We start from the raw sequence: 15,478 nt of genomic DNA, 5'->3' as shown, positions 1-15,478 counted from the left end.
ATCCACCCACATACATAAACACACACACGCACACACAAATACACCCATACACACACACACACATACACACACACACGTGAACACATGTACACAGGCGCACACACACACACGTGAACACATGTACACAGGCGCACACACACACACACACACACACACACACACACGTACACAGGCGCACACACACACACACACACACGTACACAGGCGCACACACACACACACACACACACACACACACACGCCCGGATCACAGCTCGGCCTCATCAGGGGGGGACTCACAACGGAGGTCCCTCTCGCACTAGGGAGAGCTATTAGCACTACCCAGACACAGCGACGTGATGTCATCGGTCCCCGCCCACTCGGGGGGGATCAGAGTTCTGAGCCGGAACCCACGGCGTTCTTGTGGAACTCCCCGACTCAACCCTGCAGACAAGCCAACACCGCCCACCCTCCTCCCGCCCAGACAGAGGGCCGCGCGCGGTAACGCTGCTGTTGGCGGAGGCAGCGAGCGGGCCCTTTTTATGTGAAGTGACCTTTTCTTATAATGTCAGGAAAGAACATATAAAGGCAGTTGGACAGAGATTAGAAAGCGTGGGTTGAGAGGGAAAACCTTTCCGAAGGAGGTTTACAGGGACGTTTAAAAACCGACACTTCTGGTCGATTGCTAATACGCGATGTCACAGGCAAAAAAAAAAAAAAAAAAAGGCCAAAAACTGATTTAAAAAAATTACATCCACCATTCGCCAACTGGTAAACACCGCCTGCACTTTGGTTTAAATGACACATTGACTGCTTAGAAATCAAAACATAATAGTGAAAAATGATTCAACCTAAAATCAGCTCCAACTGCACCTGGAGCCGGGTTCTGCATGGGCTCAATGACCGCATAAGTCCTAATAAACCAGGCTTTGAATCAGTTTTTCCTCCCAGTTTGCTTTTTACTGAAAATGAGAAAAAATGTGCAAGCCAAATAAAAACATACATTAAAGACAGGCCACATTTACAAGAAGTTGTAACAGAAAAGCAGGCGTTTTCCGAGCCCGTATAATTTGCCAAGAACAGATGGACCTAGTGGAACAAAATGAGGAAGAGGCGGCGCAAGGAAAAACAGTTTAACTTGATCTTAAGCTTATATTGCATGTAGGGGGAACACATTCGTTTAAATATCCTACTTTAATTGCCGGGCGGACTCGTTACTCAGACAAACCTTACATCCGTCGCAGGATGTCGCATTTAAAAAGCACTTGTTCTCATCTCCTTAATGCCAATCTTTCACTAATCAGTACAAGATGCCGTGCTGAGCGCGAGGGACCCAATAATTGTCCGCCCAGCTTCCAGGGAAAACCGCTGACGGCAGCACATTCTGAGCCGTCGTCCTTGAAGGATAACTCTCCCGGGGCTAATGGCCCTGATTGACGTATTTCTCCCATTTGGGAAATTATCCGCGATACATTTGGCAGATAGTCGTCAAAGACGCGAAAGTTTTCCACCGCGGACAACGTTTACGCCGCACCGCGACGGAGCATTTAGCTGATGAGACGGTCTCGACCCTGCCGCAAGCCCGACTACGCAGGCGAGGGTTTATACGTCGAAGCTGACCGCTCCCGCGTCTACACGCTATTAATCACATCGGCTTACTTTCGCTCCAGGGGCCGCGGGTCACTAATGTGCTAACATTTCATTCGTGCACCCATCCATTCATCCAACCACCCATCCATCCATTCATTCATTCATTCCAGTTACTGGCGTCGCTCCAGTCTTTGGGTAAGAAATCGTGGCAGGAGTTTTCAATTCTATGAGTTCAGTTGAAGTTCAGTCTTGGAAGAGGTGACAATGCAGAGACGGGGAAGTCAGCTGACGCAGGTTCTCTGCCTTTTGTGAGTCTACCACAGAATTCACAGAAAAAAATCAACTCTTCCTTCCAATGCAGCAATATTAAGGCTTTAGTATTAAACTTTAAGCTATAAAAATGCATTTCCCTGTAATGTATTTCCCTGGAATACATTATAACACTATAGTATTATGTCCAAAAACAGGGGGGAAAAATACAGAATGAGTGGTTTTCTCATTCCAGTGGATTATAAATCGTCTTTACTCAATACTGACACTAATGGATGCATATGCGTTCTATGGGTTTTTTTATTTTTATTTTTTTTTTTTACATACAGGCAAAACATATTCGGAAAAATAGCTTAAAAAAGATTCAGCTGTTCAACAGTGCAACCATTGGTGATTCTGAACAGAGCTGAACTTCAGAGAGAATGTTCCAGTCTTTAAAGCCCTGTGCATCATGAGCAATGCAGAGAGATTTGGGGGAACATCTACTGTCCACACAGCACAGAGCACAAAGTTTCATCTCTTTCGGCGATGACCCTTCCTTTGGTGACCCACTCCTTTGAGTCACTTCACGGGCTTTTGTGCATCACAGGAGGAAACATTCCCATGCTGCCTTGGCGTCTAAATATAAATAGTCTTTCCTCTCCAATGTGGAAACAAAAGCAGTGAATCACTCTGCGAGTCTGTAATCTTTCTTACATAAATTCACACTCTCCAGCCCTTCAGATCAGTGCGTTGGAACAGAGTAGGGAATTATTTCTCTGTTCTGTAATGGATCCATCAAACTGAGGATATGAAACTATCCATTTCTATAAATAATCAAAATAAAATTCAAATAAAAAAACAGAAAATAATTGGAACCTGTCCAAAATAGCAGAGAATCAATAAACAGGATAACTGCTCATTTGCTTCCCCCAAAAATGATACAAGAATGAATACAAAATCATTGTGTTTCTACACTTCTGACGCTGGTTTCTCGTTAACCAATCAGAAGCGGAGTGGCTGTGGGACGTGTTCATGCATGAGGACAATTTTAGAAAAGGCAAATGCACCCTTGGGGTAACCACAGTAAATTTAAAAAAGTCACATTAAATAGGTTTATTATAAAACTCCTGATTTAACCCTTTAAGGTGCGATATCACAAATATGTGAGTAGAACATTCTTAACTGAACACTCTAATGGTGACATAACAATCACTACTGGTAAATAGTAGGGTTATAGAACATTGACATTGGTTAAATTCAGACAGCTGTGTTTTCATGCTCGTGTACCTACGATGAATCATTAAATGCAAAGCTGTTGGTTGTTGTGCTGAGTATATTAAAGAGGCATACTGACATAGCCTTCCATTTTTAGTCCAGACCTTCTGGTGCACTGGCTTTCAGGGAGGAACAGCTCTTTAAATATTATTCTTGACTAATACTGCACTCTCTCACCTTACTGCACTGTAGTCAATAGTGCTTTCACCTTCAAAATTTATACTAAGCTGGCAGGGTAACAATATAGACTTGATTTCTCCATATTCTCGAACTGGTTCCAGGACACCCATTTGGCTCATGTCCATTTTGTTAGAATCTATGTACTACATTTTAATCATCTTACCATATGAAAGCTCGCAATAAATCTTGCGTCACTGCTGAGAGTGATTGGTGTGAACTGCTGATGCTTTTTTTAAATAGCGTCAGTGCATGCTCATTAAAATGACAAGTCTTATTCATTATGGAAAAGTAATCCTTTCCCATACTGAATACGACAGCTTTATTTGCTGTATTAAATGAGAAAGAGTAGAAAATATTGATATTTTAATCTTAACATAGCATTGTGGACAATTGACTGCACACATAATTAGTTCCTGTACTTTGTCGCCCCCTGGCGGTGTGAATAAAGTATCAACATTCATGAGTAACGATGAATCTTGGCAAGCTCCAATAGGTACCAGCTTATACAACACTGGAACATGTCAGAGCCAAATCTTGTTTCATTACATAAACAATGATTAAAAATATGTTTTTTCATAATTAGCAGCTATGGAAATCACATTTGTTACTTCTAATATTAGCTGTACAAGAGACATTGAAGTCCAGGAGTTGTTTTCAGACTAAACTTAAATTTTTAAAAATCTAAACAAGTGTTTCAATTTATTTTCACATGTTTTCTTCTCCTAACATAAAACAAATGTAAAAAAGAAAAAAGAAAAAGGCAATTTTCTCCCAGGCACACGATATTAAACTATGTCAACAAAAAGTGATCAAATATTCATAGAAAACACATTTCCATTTTTGGGCAGCGTACACTTTAGAAAATGGCAGTGCCAAGGCAGACCACGCATAGTTGTGCAGCAGGATGAGTAGGCCATCTTGTAAACATTTGGGAAAGCACGGACTCAGAGATTGATTTGACCTTTAAAGCCACAAAAGCAGCAAATGTGTGAGTAAGACAAACAGACCCGGCAGTGATGGCGGAATTGTGGGAGTCAGAGAGAAGAAACGGGTATGTTGCGGGTGTTTTCTTACCGGCTGTGAGTATCTGAACCTTCCAGGGATGTTTGGACATCAGTAGCTGATAGGATCTCCACAAGCCTGCCATGCTCCTGACTCTGAAAGCACACCAACAGACATGAGCATAAGTTACAGAAAGACACCAGGTCGTCCATATATCTCCATGACATTGTTTTAATTACACGTCATCCAACAGAATATTTAATTCTTGTGCTGTTCAAATGACTTGTGCTGTTAAAAATCATACTGGTGAAGGACACTTGTTACATTGAACAAACAATAGACAATCACAATACACAAAAACAGCCAGAATTTTAGATGACATTAATTACGTAAACTGGCATAACGTTACTTGACATAAAATTGGAGATAATATCAGCCGAAATTAATCCTGAATCTCTAAAGCTACGCTGCAGGAAAACATTTTCAACTTACTGATCAGGTGGTTAAAATTTACACAGAAAACAAAGGCCATGTTCTCGTATTGGCGGTCGGCTAAAGTAAGCAGTTCTGTTCAGCAGTTTAGTTTTCAGTTTTTTTTTTCCAAAAGCTACGTGAACTACATCAAAATTTTTTAAGAGTTGTTGGTGTCTGTGTGTACCTCACGCATAAGTGTTATACAAAAAACGACACACTTTTGACCGTGCTATTAACCGTGTTAATAATTTGACTTCGCATTTCTTGCTGTCAGCGAAAAGCTAGCTAGCTATTAGACACTAGTAGTAGCTAGCTGTATTGCATCATAAAAATTATTTCGAAATGACAGCGTGGTTGATAAGCTACATTCACATCAGCGCTACTGCTCTGTCAAAGTAAGGTGTTTAAACAGTGAATGTTGTTGCAAACTGTTAACTAGTCTAGTCTACCTGTCATCAGCCTTCTAACAGCGTCAGTGACATGACTGTGGTCTGATGTGAATTGTCACGGACACCGTTGGAAGACTGATGACAGGTAGTTATGTCGACTAACTGAACATTTAAACTAAAATAAGAGATTTTTGAAGTTAAAGTATCCGGAGTATCCATATAGCTACATAACTAACGTTAGCTATCATCAGCGTTCCCATGCTATAGCTGTCATTTGACAGTTGATCAGTCCAGCGAGAGGTGGCAAGTAATTAGCTAACGTTAGCATCGTTGACCAAGTTTATCTTTACATCACACTTGAATTTGTTGCCAAATTAAAAGCCTGAGCACACCAATTAACGTTAAACCTCACAGCTACAAGCGTCCTAGGTAACTTATATGACAAACAACACCTTTATGCAATAATTTAAGTTACCATTAAGGAACAGTGCTGTCCTGAGGCTACTCGCATGCACTTTATTCTATATTAAATATAAGCATCCAAGCAAACAATACAAATTTAAGGACATGCCTGACAGACTTCGGAAAGACTACAGCCACCGACGACGTCACTTCCAGAAGAAATTAAACCACGCATGTCATCGGATGGAATTTGTCGCCCTCTACTGGTAGGCGTTGTAGACACACTTAAGGAATTAATTCTAACATTAGTTGCGCAGTTACCATAACCTGGGATTTTGAATTTGAAACTTGCATGAGCGAATTTGCACCAGGAATCCAGAGCAACTGGCTGCTCATCTGTTCCTTGGCACTGTGTGACAGATTATTTACATCAAATGAAATGAAAGGAGAACTATATTTACATGAAACCTGCATGGGAAATTCTGAAATTCCAGAAAGGTTCAGAAAGTAAAAGTCCTCTCCAGTATTTTGATCCAATCACCTGGATTTGCTCATTAGCACAGTTCTTCAGCCATGAGACAGAACTAATTAGTGAAATCAGCTGGCTGAGTTCATGGGTGGGAGAAACACATGGTAGGATGTTTTACCTTGTGACCCCTGGACTTCCCACTTCTGCAGTGTCCTTGCTGAAGGGGCAAACCCAAGGCAGAACTACTGTGATACTTTCATACAAGCTTACCACACCACAAACAGACTTAATCAACTCACAATAGGAGGACCAGAGTTCACAACACAGTTCTCAACTGCACAGGTAGTACTAGTAGGTCGACCCTTCCCAAGTCATAGCACTAAAATTGAAAACGAGAAGGGAATATTCACAACATTGGTTAATGCCTGTAGCTTGGCATGCAAAAAAATATGTATTTGAAATACTTCCATGCCACGCCTGCCTATTTTTATACACCACAATCTAGAGGCATTAACAACCAAACTCCTTAACACATACGTTTCATTAATCCATAAATGTGTGATTTAGTCCTGGATGAGGAGTAATCAGAATGTGTGAAATATAAAATTATTATAATCACACGCACAGTTAATTCATTCTCCACATCAGCGCACACACATCTTCCATTGAAAATATTTAAAATACTGACAAACTGGCAGCAGTCCTGATATTTTCTCAAGTAGCCTGAAATGAAAGCACCTTAAGTGGCTTTTAAAACACCATTTTGGGGATTTCATTAACAAGAGTTACAACGGTTTTGATCATTTAACATGACAGACCAATGGGGAAAAGAGATGAGTGGACAAGAGGACATAGTACTGCAGCAGAGAAATGCAGATCAAGAAGAAAATGAGTAAAGTTTTATTATTTTTACGTATTAAGTACCTTAACTCTGTTGACGTGAGCACAGATGGTACTAAAGTGGATTTGGTGTTCTTTAGGGCTCAAAATCTGGAGCCTTTCTGTAATTTCTGTACAAAACCCCAAAAGGGCTTCGCTGTATGGCACATCAGCCAAATAGGATGTTAAAAAAAAAAAAAAAAAAAAGCAAGCATGACACACGACTGCATTTATATTATCTTTATTTAACTTCACTAAACAATAAAAGCAGAAAACTGTTCGACATTAACAAGTAATGGCTTATAAGCATTAGAACAAAGATGCAGGTGGCAAGCAAGCACTGTGGAAGGACAAAACATAATTCAGTGTTCAAGTTTACTGTGTCCTGTTGCCTTTTTGGTCAAGAGCAGGTATCACAAATGTTCTGACAATGAGGTCAGTAGGAGGGAAAACAAAAAACTATTCACTACAATCAAATAGGTCCCAGTACATTATCATTTTTAAAAAGGACACCCAAAGCCATTTTCTGAGAAATTCCGGAGAGCTGTGGAGGAAGTTCAGAATTTAAGCACCAGTACTGTGATTGGTTGGAAGTACCAAATTACATATCAAGTCAACATTCCAGACCAAGCAGATCTACAAATATTTTGTGTGCTCAACCAAACACTACTTCAGTGTAAGTCCACTTAAATCTTAAATTCACTTAGTCTAAAATTATTAGATAAAAACCCTTAGCTAGCTTGGCAGCTCATCCAACCAAGCGCTCTCCCTGAGTCTCATGGTAGAACCCCAGGTGAATTCCAAGTTTAATGCAAACACAGGTGATGATACAACCAAACATGACTTATGGCACCATTTAAAAAGAAAATGTACTGTAACCAGTTATTTTTATTTTTTTTTAAATTGTGAAAAATGGACACAATATTTTTGGCCGGTCTAAGTAAAGGAAAATACAGATCACAAAAGTGGCACTAAAGCCAGATATTGTGTTCATCTGAGACAGCTTAAAGAGCCTTAAGTAGGTAACAGGAGTACAATTCCCGCACAACTCCAGCTCTTATGCTTAATGCAGTCACTGTGTACCAGAACTGCGCAGAGACAACGCCAAGCATGCTTTGATTGTACACCCGGGTTCCAGTTCAGAAAGACTTTTGGTCTAGGGTTTGTTATTGATGGAATTCATTCAGTATCACACCAATCACCAGGATACTTTCTGATAAAAAACCAAATCCTTCACAGGGAAGGTACATGTCATGAGTAACTTCCTATAGTCTTCAAATACCTGTCTGCCATGATACTTTTGCGTTTCAGGTTCGATCTTACTTTTAAAGAGGACTCTGAAAGCCAAGCGCTGATTTAGGAGATTTTTTTATAACGCAATAGCTGCAGAAAATCTCACAAGTAACTTTAAATGCGTACTGCAAAAAAGTAATATGCTGGCTCCCCATCTTAGATGTAATGCCTTTAAAATGACCAAGTCTTCTTAAGACAAAATGCACATTAGACACACTCCCCTGATCACAAGTTTTAACCCCTCACAACAAAAAGCACCAAATAAAAGAGAAATACTGAAATGCTGACACCCTAACAAAAAGTCTAGCACTTTGAGAATCCTCAAAATGGCAAAAGAGCATTACTACATGTATTTATTTTTATTTTTTTTTTTAAACACAAGTTGCATATTCGGGCACACAACTTTTGTGAATCAGGGGATACGGTTTTAAGAGCATTAAATAAACATGAGAAAATAACTTAAGACAGAAAAGGCTAAATTCAAGTATATATCCCAGAGAAATTGGCTGCGGCAAAGTAATATAACCTGCACATCTGACATTAGCCTCATCTAATAATACATGTAAAAGGGGGGGAAAAAAAAGATTTAAACTTTAAAATCCGCTAGGCAAGGTGGCTTCCATTACAGACTTCCCTTTCAAAATCAGTCTAAACACAAAACTTACTGTTAGTGAGGTGCAGTCCCACTCTCAGTACCCTTTTTCACAGAGAACAGCTTCAATTCTGAAGCAACAGCTTCCACAGCCGTCGACAGTGCCTTATCTCAAATTAAAATCGTGAGTTCACGAGGCACAAGGCTGCCGAATGGCATTTTCAAACTTACCAAAGCGGCAACAGCTTCTCCAACGGTACTTTCACACACAGACGCTCGCTGCACCCCGACACCATCACTCACACCGTGCTCCCCGTCACTCCTTCTCCGGCAGTACTCTTCACCACCAAGACCTCTAACGTGCACGTACCCGCCCCCCACCCACCCGCTCTGCAATGGAAGCCTCCCATCAAACAGAACCCAAATTCCACACCTGGACTCAAATACCACGGCATCCTTTGGATATTGAGTGCTGAAACATTGGCAGTGACAAAAAAAAAATAGAAAAAAACCCCCGCAAAAAACAAAAACAGACGTCATACAGTACTTCCTTATGCTTGTTCCTTGGTTACCGATCCAAAATGGCCACCAAGTCAAGACTCTTCACTACTACATTTTGGCCCACTTCTATTAAGTTCAAGTCAGGAACGGACAACTCCAGGCCTCTGGAGCCGTAATATCTGCGAGGACAGTGACGTGGACCTCTAGATGTAAACCTATTGGCTAGCCAAAAATCACTCCAGACAAGGGGTCGGAGAAAACGTTCCTGGAGGGCCACATCGGTTTCTAGATGTATTTTACTGTGGTCTACCCTGGGAGTGAACTACAGTTAATGAACTGAGTCAGGATAATCGGTAGAAACCAATACTTCCATATAGAGGGCCCCCCCAGGAACAGGACTGCCCACCCCTACCCTAGACTTGGCACAAGTGCAATCCACAACAGCGAACACTTCCCATCCCAACTCTCAGTGTGGAGACAGTAACGCAGGGGCTCAACTGTAAACCGTCCCCAGTTTTAACCCTTTGAAGAGTAGGTCTTTAGGAATGTTTTTTCAACAATATAAGTCTGTGTTCTAGAACGCCATTGTTTTCAATTACCAGTAGTGATTGTTACATCAGCATTAGAATGTTAAGATAAGAGAGCATTTTAATCACATATTTTACACCACTAAGGGTTAAAAGGAGGTGGGTTTGCTGCAGGGCTACAGCTAAACCGGTCAAGTCATGAATCAAGTAAATCTTCCCCCTCCTCCTACAGAAACGAAAGGCTACACCTGCAAGTGTTCCAGGAGTCTTGCAGGCAGACTTCTGCACGGCCTCTCTGCACTCTCCCCTTTGGAGGGTGACTGTAGGTTCTGCCACTGAAATGAATGGCCTTTCCTCCCAGAGTAAGCCAGCACAGCTGCTGGGACACAAGGAGGCTGTTGGGCAAAGAGGTGTGTGTGTGTGTTGGCAGTCTATTGCGTCTCCGGGGCTGTTTGTGTTTGTGTGTTTGTGTGTGTGTGTGAGAGAGAGAGAGACAGGGATAAGTGCTTCTGTTGACCCTAACCCACCCACCCAAACCCCATTTCCCACACCTCCTCCCAGTCTTCAGTAGTCCATTCCTTCATCGCTCTCGTACCAGTCAGACGGGGCGTCCGTCCCAAAGTAACGGTCCCCAAAATTCCCTGCGAATGAGACGGATGCACACAGCGTAAAGAGAAGGGCTGTCCTGCTGGTTCCTCAGCTGGCGTCCCGAGAGATCAGCACGATCAGCAATATCAGCGCGATCAGCGAATATCAGCACGATCAGCGAATATCAGCACGATCAGCGATATTGGCATCATCGGTGAGATCGGTGAATATTGGCAAGATCGGCAATATTGGCACGACCGGCAATATCGTCACAATCAGCGATAACACCACTATCAGTGATATCAGTGCGATCAGTGACATCAGCACGATCAGCAATATCTGCGCGATCAGCAATATTGGCACGATGGGCAAATATTGGCAATATCGGTACGACCGGCGATATGGACACAATCAGCGCAATGGGCGCGGCAGAAGGGACCCCTCCCGGGCGATACCTACCGATGCCGGGGATGATGTGGAACTCGTCGTTGACCTTCTTGTCCACGGCGGTGGTGATGATGCGCACTTTGGGGAAGGCGTAGGCCACCGAGTGCACGCCCATCTCGGCCATGAGCAGCGACAGCAGGAAGATCTTGTCCTCCTGCACGTCGTGGTCCTGCGGGGGGCACAGCCAATCAGAGCGCGTTCACTCAACGGGGCGGGCTCGGTACGGAAGTGAGCTCTAAAACGGTCAAATCCTGAGTCAGCAGCACGATGACATCACACTCTCCACACAATGACATCACTGTTCCCTCAAGCGACGCATAATTCCTATGCAGCCATATAAAAGAGAGAATACACTTTTTAACGATGTTTGCTACAGGCATACAAGTTTCTGCGTATAAAATCACCTTTAAGAAAAGAAATAATGTCAATGCCGTGCTGGTGACAGGTGCTATGACAGCTGGTCACAGCACAACACAGCTCAGAGCATGACACAGTGCAGCAAAACACAGCACAGCTTAGCTCAGAGCACAGCACAGTGCAGTAAAACACAGCACAGCTCAGCTCAAGCACAGCACAGCGAAGTGAACCTGCACAGCTCAGCTCAGCTCAGAGCACAGTGAAGTAAAACGCAGCACAGCTCAGCTCAGAGCTCAGCTCAGAGCACAGCACAGTAAAACACAGCACAGCTGAGATCACTCACCAGCAGCACTCTGACAGCCATTAGCGCGGCCGCGCCCGTAGACACAGTGCTGTCCATCAGGATCACGTAGTCCTCGCTGATGTCCTTGGGCAAGCGCAGGTAATGGAGCTGGAAAAGCATCGATCGCAGTCAAAACCCGAAAAGCCGCCATCTCCCCCCCCCCCCCCGCGCGCGACCCGCCAGCAGGACCGCCGAGCGGCGCACCGACGGAAGACAGGCGGAGCAGCCGCGGAATTTACGCACTCGGAACGTTCCGCTCTTTTTCCGGTCGCCCCGGCAACCGGACCGACAATCGATTTTCCCGCTTAATGACCAAACGGGAGCTTTCTCGTTTAAAAACTTCGTCCGACGGGATTAACAGGCACAGTGCGCTTCCCATCAGAACACTGCGCCTTATCTCGATCCTTTTAATCAAGGCAGGCCTTCACCGATTTCCTGCTATAGATCAGAGGAACTTTCCCCACATTAAGGCTGGCCGTCTAGCTTTACGGTGATCTACACTTTTTCAGCATAGGTCTAATAAAAAAAACACCTTCTACAGTAATGCTAATCAATGACGTTCTTAATAAATCTGTGAACAAAAGCTGAAATATGAAATTCCATAGGGGGTTGGGGCAAGTCTGTTATTCTCCCGTTGAATAAAAGATGTGGTACAATTCACTGAGAACAGAGCTGACCGAGGCTCGGAGGGTATTAAACTTACGGGCGCACAATGAATGCGTGCGCTGGGGTGATCTGAGGTATGGTGTCTGAAGTGCACATAAGGTAGTGAGTGAGTTATGCCAAGGGACCGTCTGTAAATCACGCGAGCCGCGCTCCCAAGGACAAGCCAGCAAGGACGAGCGCCAACAGCGCCAAGGTCTGGGGACGCAAAAACGCAGCGCTCCCTTGCAGTGGGGCCTGGGGGTGCCGTTGATACCCTTTCATCATTTAACCCTCCTTACCTGGGACGTTCACAGGCTTTTTTTATTAGAACTGCAGCTCAAACATGATTACTTAAGGGCAGGCTCGTAACTAACGGTTACTCTCTCTCTCTCTCTCTCTCTCTCTGGGCAGAAAGGTATGTTACGGAAAGAGTACACAGTGTGGTCTGTGCTACAGGTCACTACACACGGGGGTGGGGAGGTCAGGGGAGAGGAGAGGGACAGGGGACAGGAAGTCCAGATCTGAGCTCTGCTGCAGTACCTCTGGCTCTCCAGTGTCATGGTTGGTCTGGATGAGGATCTTTCCCAGCCGAATATCTTTACACACAGCGGTCAGGGCCTGCTCCATGGTCTCCCCCGCCCGCAGAATAGACACGCCCGTGATCTGAAAGGACCCACACACACACACGCACACACACACACACACACACAGACAGACACACACACACACACACACACACACACACACACACGCGCACAGACACACACACACAGACACCAAATAACTCAAACCCCCTTTCCTCAATACAGCAGTTCTGACAGGGATTTCTCAAGCGTGAGACACATTGAATAAAATAACTGAATCAGGGGAAGAGCTGTTCTGTACAGGTCAGCAAACACAACCCCAGAGAAGAGCAACACCCAATGAAACCGCTCAAACGTTTCATCACAAACAAAAAAAAAACCTGAAAGGGTTCTACACCCAATAAGCTTTCATTTCAGACTCACCCAGCTGCAAATAAAATCTATTCTGAGAACAATTTTATGAGGAAAGCAGCATTTTTACACCCAAGGGCCAAGGCCTATAATAAAACACTTCAGTACAATAAATAATGTAAAGGTGTTTATTCAACATGCATCATAGATCAGATTACCAAACTGAAAGCCTTATATTGTTTAACCTCTTCAGACAACTACACTGCAAACTATTTATAATACAAAATATCAATGAACACAGACTGGAGAAGTAATTGTTCCAACAGAATAGAACGTAGAGAGATGTCAGCGTGTCCCTTCACAACTAAGAAGATGCGTACCATGTGACAACTCATCTGGTCACATGACCTACCGCAGGAGACCTGAGAACGGGGCTGCCGGTGGGGCACAGCTCTAAATAGCCTAAAGACCTGGACGTCAGTGCAGCTGGGGATGGTCACGCCTTCTGATCGTTGAATAACCTGTACTTTCACCCGAGGTTCTGCACTTTTCATTTTAATTGGCAACTGCATAAATGAATTTTTCAGCCGTTTACTTTTTTTGTTTACATTCAAATCTCTCTCGATTTATACGTTTAATTTTCATCATCGTCTGCAACAAGAATTTCAGCTTTCACATCAGATTTTTAATTTCACAGAGACTACACTGGTTAAATAGAGTAGCAAAACAAACCGTGTAACAATTTTTCACTGCTGTGGCAACACTGTAAAGATATGCAACATTCTGGAAGTGTTGTGGCAACTTTGTGACCTGGTGGCTATGGTGCCTCAGTGTCATAAACACTGCAAAGATCCAAAAATAAATCAGTCTTAAGTATTGAATTCTAGAGTTAACATCTCATTTTTATTACTTTTGTAAAAATATGTTAAATATATTGCTAATGAGGTGAGTGCAGCCCAGTCCATATAGGTTTTTGGGGGGTGGGGGGTGGGGGGGGACCTACCCTTTTCCCGCTGAGTCTCTTCCCCTCGTAGACCGTTCCCTGGGGCGTCTCCACGGACACGGGCTGGAGGAAGACAGGAGGACGCGTTAGCGGGGAAGGAAGCGCGCAGGTGCGCGAGTCAGTTGCGGTGGCGGTATCCGAGGCGACCTGCGCGTGGGGGGGGGAGGGTGGGGGGGTGGGTGGTCATTTTCACGGGAGGGAGCGCACGGACCGCTCACCTTCAGAGGCAGAAAGGACAGGGCGTGCTCGATAAGAAGCCTCATTAATCTCTTGGAGTAGAAAATAAATTCGTCCCGATTAGTGTCCTTATTCCTGCGGACAGAAGAGGAGATTAATGATGGAGCGCCAGGCGCCGGTCGTGCCCATTAACGGCCTAATAGCAGTTCAGGATCAGAGGATTTTGTGGAGCGGGGGCAGTACCTGTTAAAGCACACGACCTGTTTGAACTCAGCTATCAGCGAGACTGACTGACTGGCTGGCTGACTAGGTGACCCGGTGACTGACTGGCTGGCTGACTGGCCGGCTGACTGGCCGGCTGACTGGGCGACTAGCTGACTCGCTGGCTGACTGGCTGGCTGGCTGGAAGACTGACTGACTGACTGACTGACTGACTGGCTGGCTGACTGGCTGGCTGAAGCAGACCGCAAAGTCCAGCAGCACTATCATCACACACACGTTTGTTTTTTGTCGTTTCCACCCACTTACAAGTTCCACTTACAAGCCTATTTACAATCAATTTACAAATTGTTCTCCCTCCATTTGGAACGGCCAATTAAATCCGTTATCCCCTCTCATCCCGCAGTTTGCCGGAATGTTCCGTCCCCCGAGGCGCGGCCGCCAGCTGCCTCCTCGTTCCGCCCGGCGGTCCAGCTGTGGGGAGCGGCGGGAGAGCGGGAGGAGGAGGAGAGCACTTTAACGCACAGCTGGCGCAGGAGGGCGGCCGGCTCCTGGGTCAGCCGTGGTCCTGTCTGACAGGAAGTGAGGTAATGATATCCTCGCGCTCCCCAGGCGATGCTAATGCTAATTACATCACGGTTCTGTGGAGCTGCCAGCCACAGAGAGCAGCTAGCGTGGTCAGGATAGGACACCAGGCCGTGTGTCCCCTCACTATGTAGTTCAGCAGCTCCGTTTTTTCGATTCTTAAGCGAATAAAACAGTCATTCCGAAATACGAAATCAGTTTCTTCTCTTTTAGGAGACCAGCTGACTGACTTGCCGGTCATCGTCAATGATGAGCACCTGTGCCAGCGTGCTTGAAACTACAGCACGGCAGCCATTTTTTTTCACTCCTCCCTCCCACATAGACACACCTCTTTGCTTTTCCGCTGACCTGATGTTACCTGATGTGTGTCAGGTG

At 44.4% G+C, this 15,478-nt stretch overlaps 2 protein-coding genes across 3 annotated transcripts in view; both read right to left on the bottom strand.

Moving 5' to 3' along the window:
- mpv17 (mitochondrial inner membrane protein MPV17) overlaps positions 1–5,797 on the bottom strand; it is a 22,943-nt gene extending 17,146 nt beyond the window's left edge. Inside the window, exons 1-2 of the mRNA XM_035421023.1 lie at positions 5,713–5,797; positions 4,351–4,433 (exon numbers count right to left, since the gene is read on the bottom strand). Of these exons, the coding sequence (XP_035276914.1) occupies positions 4,351–4,423 (73 nt within the window). The 5' untranslated portion in view covers positions 4,424–4,433; positions 5,713–5,797. The remainder of the gene's footprint in view (positions 1–4,350; positions 4,434–5,712) is intronic.
- The window catches only part of si:ch211-243j20.2 (uridine-cytidine kinase-like 1), a 24,951-nt gene continuing 13,838 nt past the window's right edge, over positions 4,366–15,478 (bottom strand). Inside the window, exons 10-16 of one of the 2 annotated variants that reach the window (XM_035421020.1) lie at positions 14,341–14,434; positions 14,123–14,185; positions 12,725–12,847; positions 11,540–11,647; positions 10,852–11,008; positions 10,356–10,445; positions 4,366–4,433 (exon numbers count right to left, since the gene is read on the bottom strand). In XM_035421020.1, the coding sequence (XP_035276911.1) occupies positions 10,369–10,445; positions 10,852–11,008; positions 11,540–11,647; positions 12,725–12,847; positions 14,123–14,185; positions 14,341–14,434 (622 nt within the window). In that variant the 3' untranslated portion in view covers positions 4,366–4,433; positions 10,356–10,368. Of the gene's footprint in view, positions 4,434–10,355; positions 10,446–10,851; positions 11,009–11,539; positions 11,648–12,724; positions 12,848–14,122; positions 14,186–14,340; positions 14,435–15,478 lie in introns of those variants that run through there. The other variant, XM_035421021.1, reaches the window with a different exon arrangement.

This window comes from Anguilla anguilla, chromosome 6 (genome assembly GCF_013347855.1).
Source record: "Anguilla anguilla isolate fAngAng1 chromosome 6, fAngAng1.pri, whole genome shotgun sequence".
Taxonomy (NCBI): Eukaryota; Metazoa; Chordata; class Actinopteri; order Anguilliformes; family Anguillidae; genus Anguilla; species Anguilla anguilla.
The sequence above is the reverse complement of the archived record's forward strand: the minus strand, read 5'-3'. Positions and strand labels throughout refer to the sequence as shown.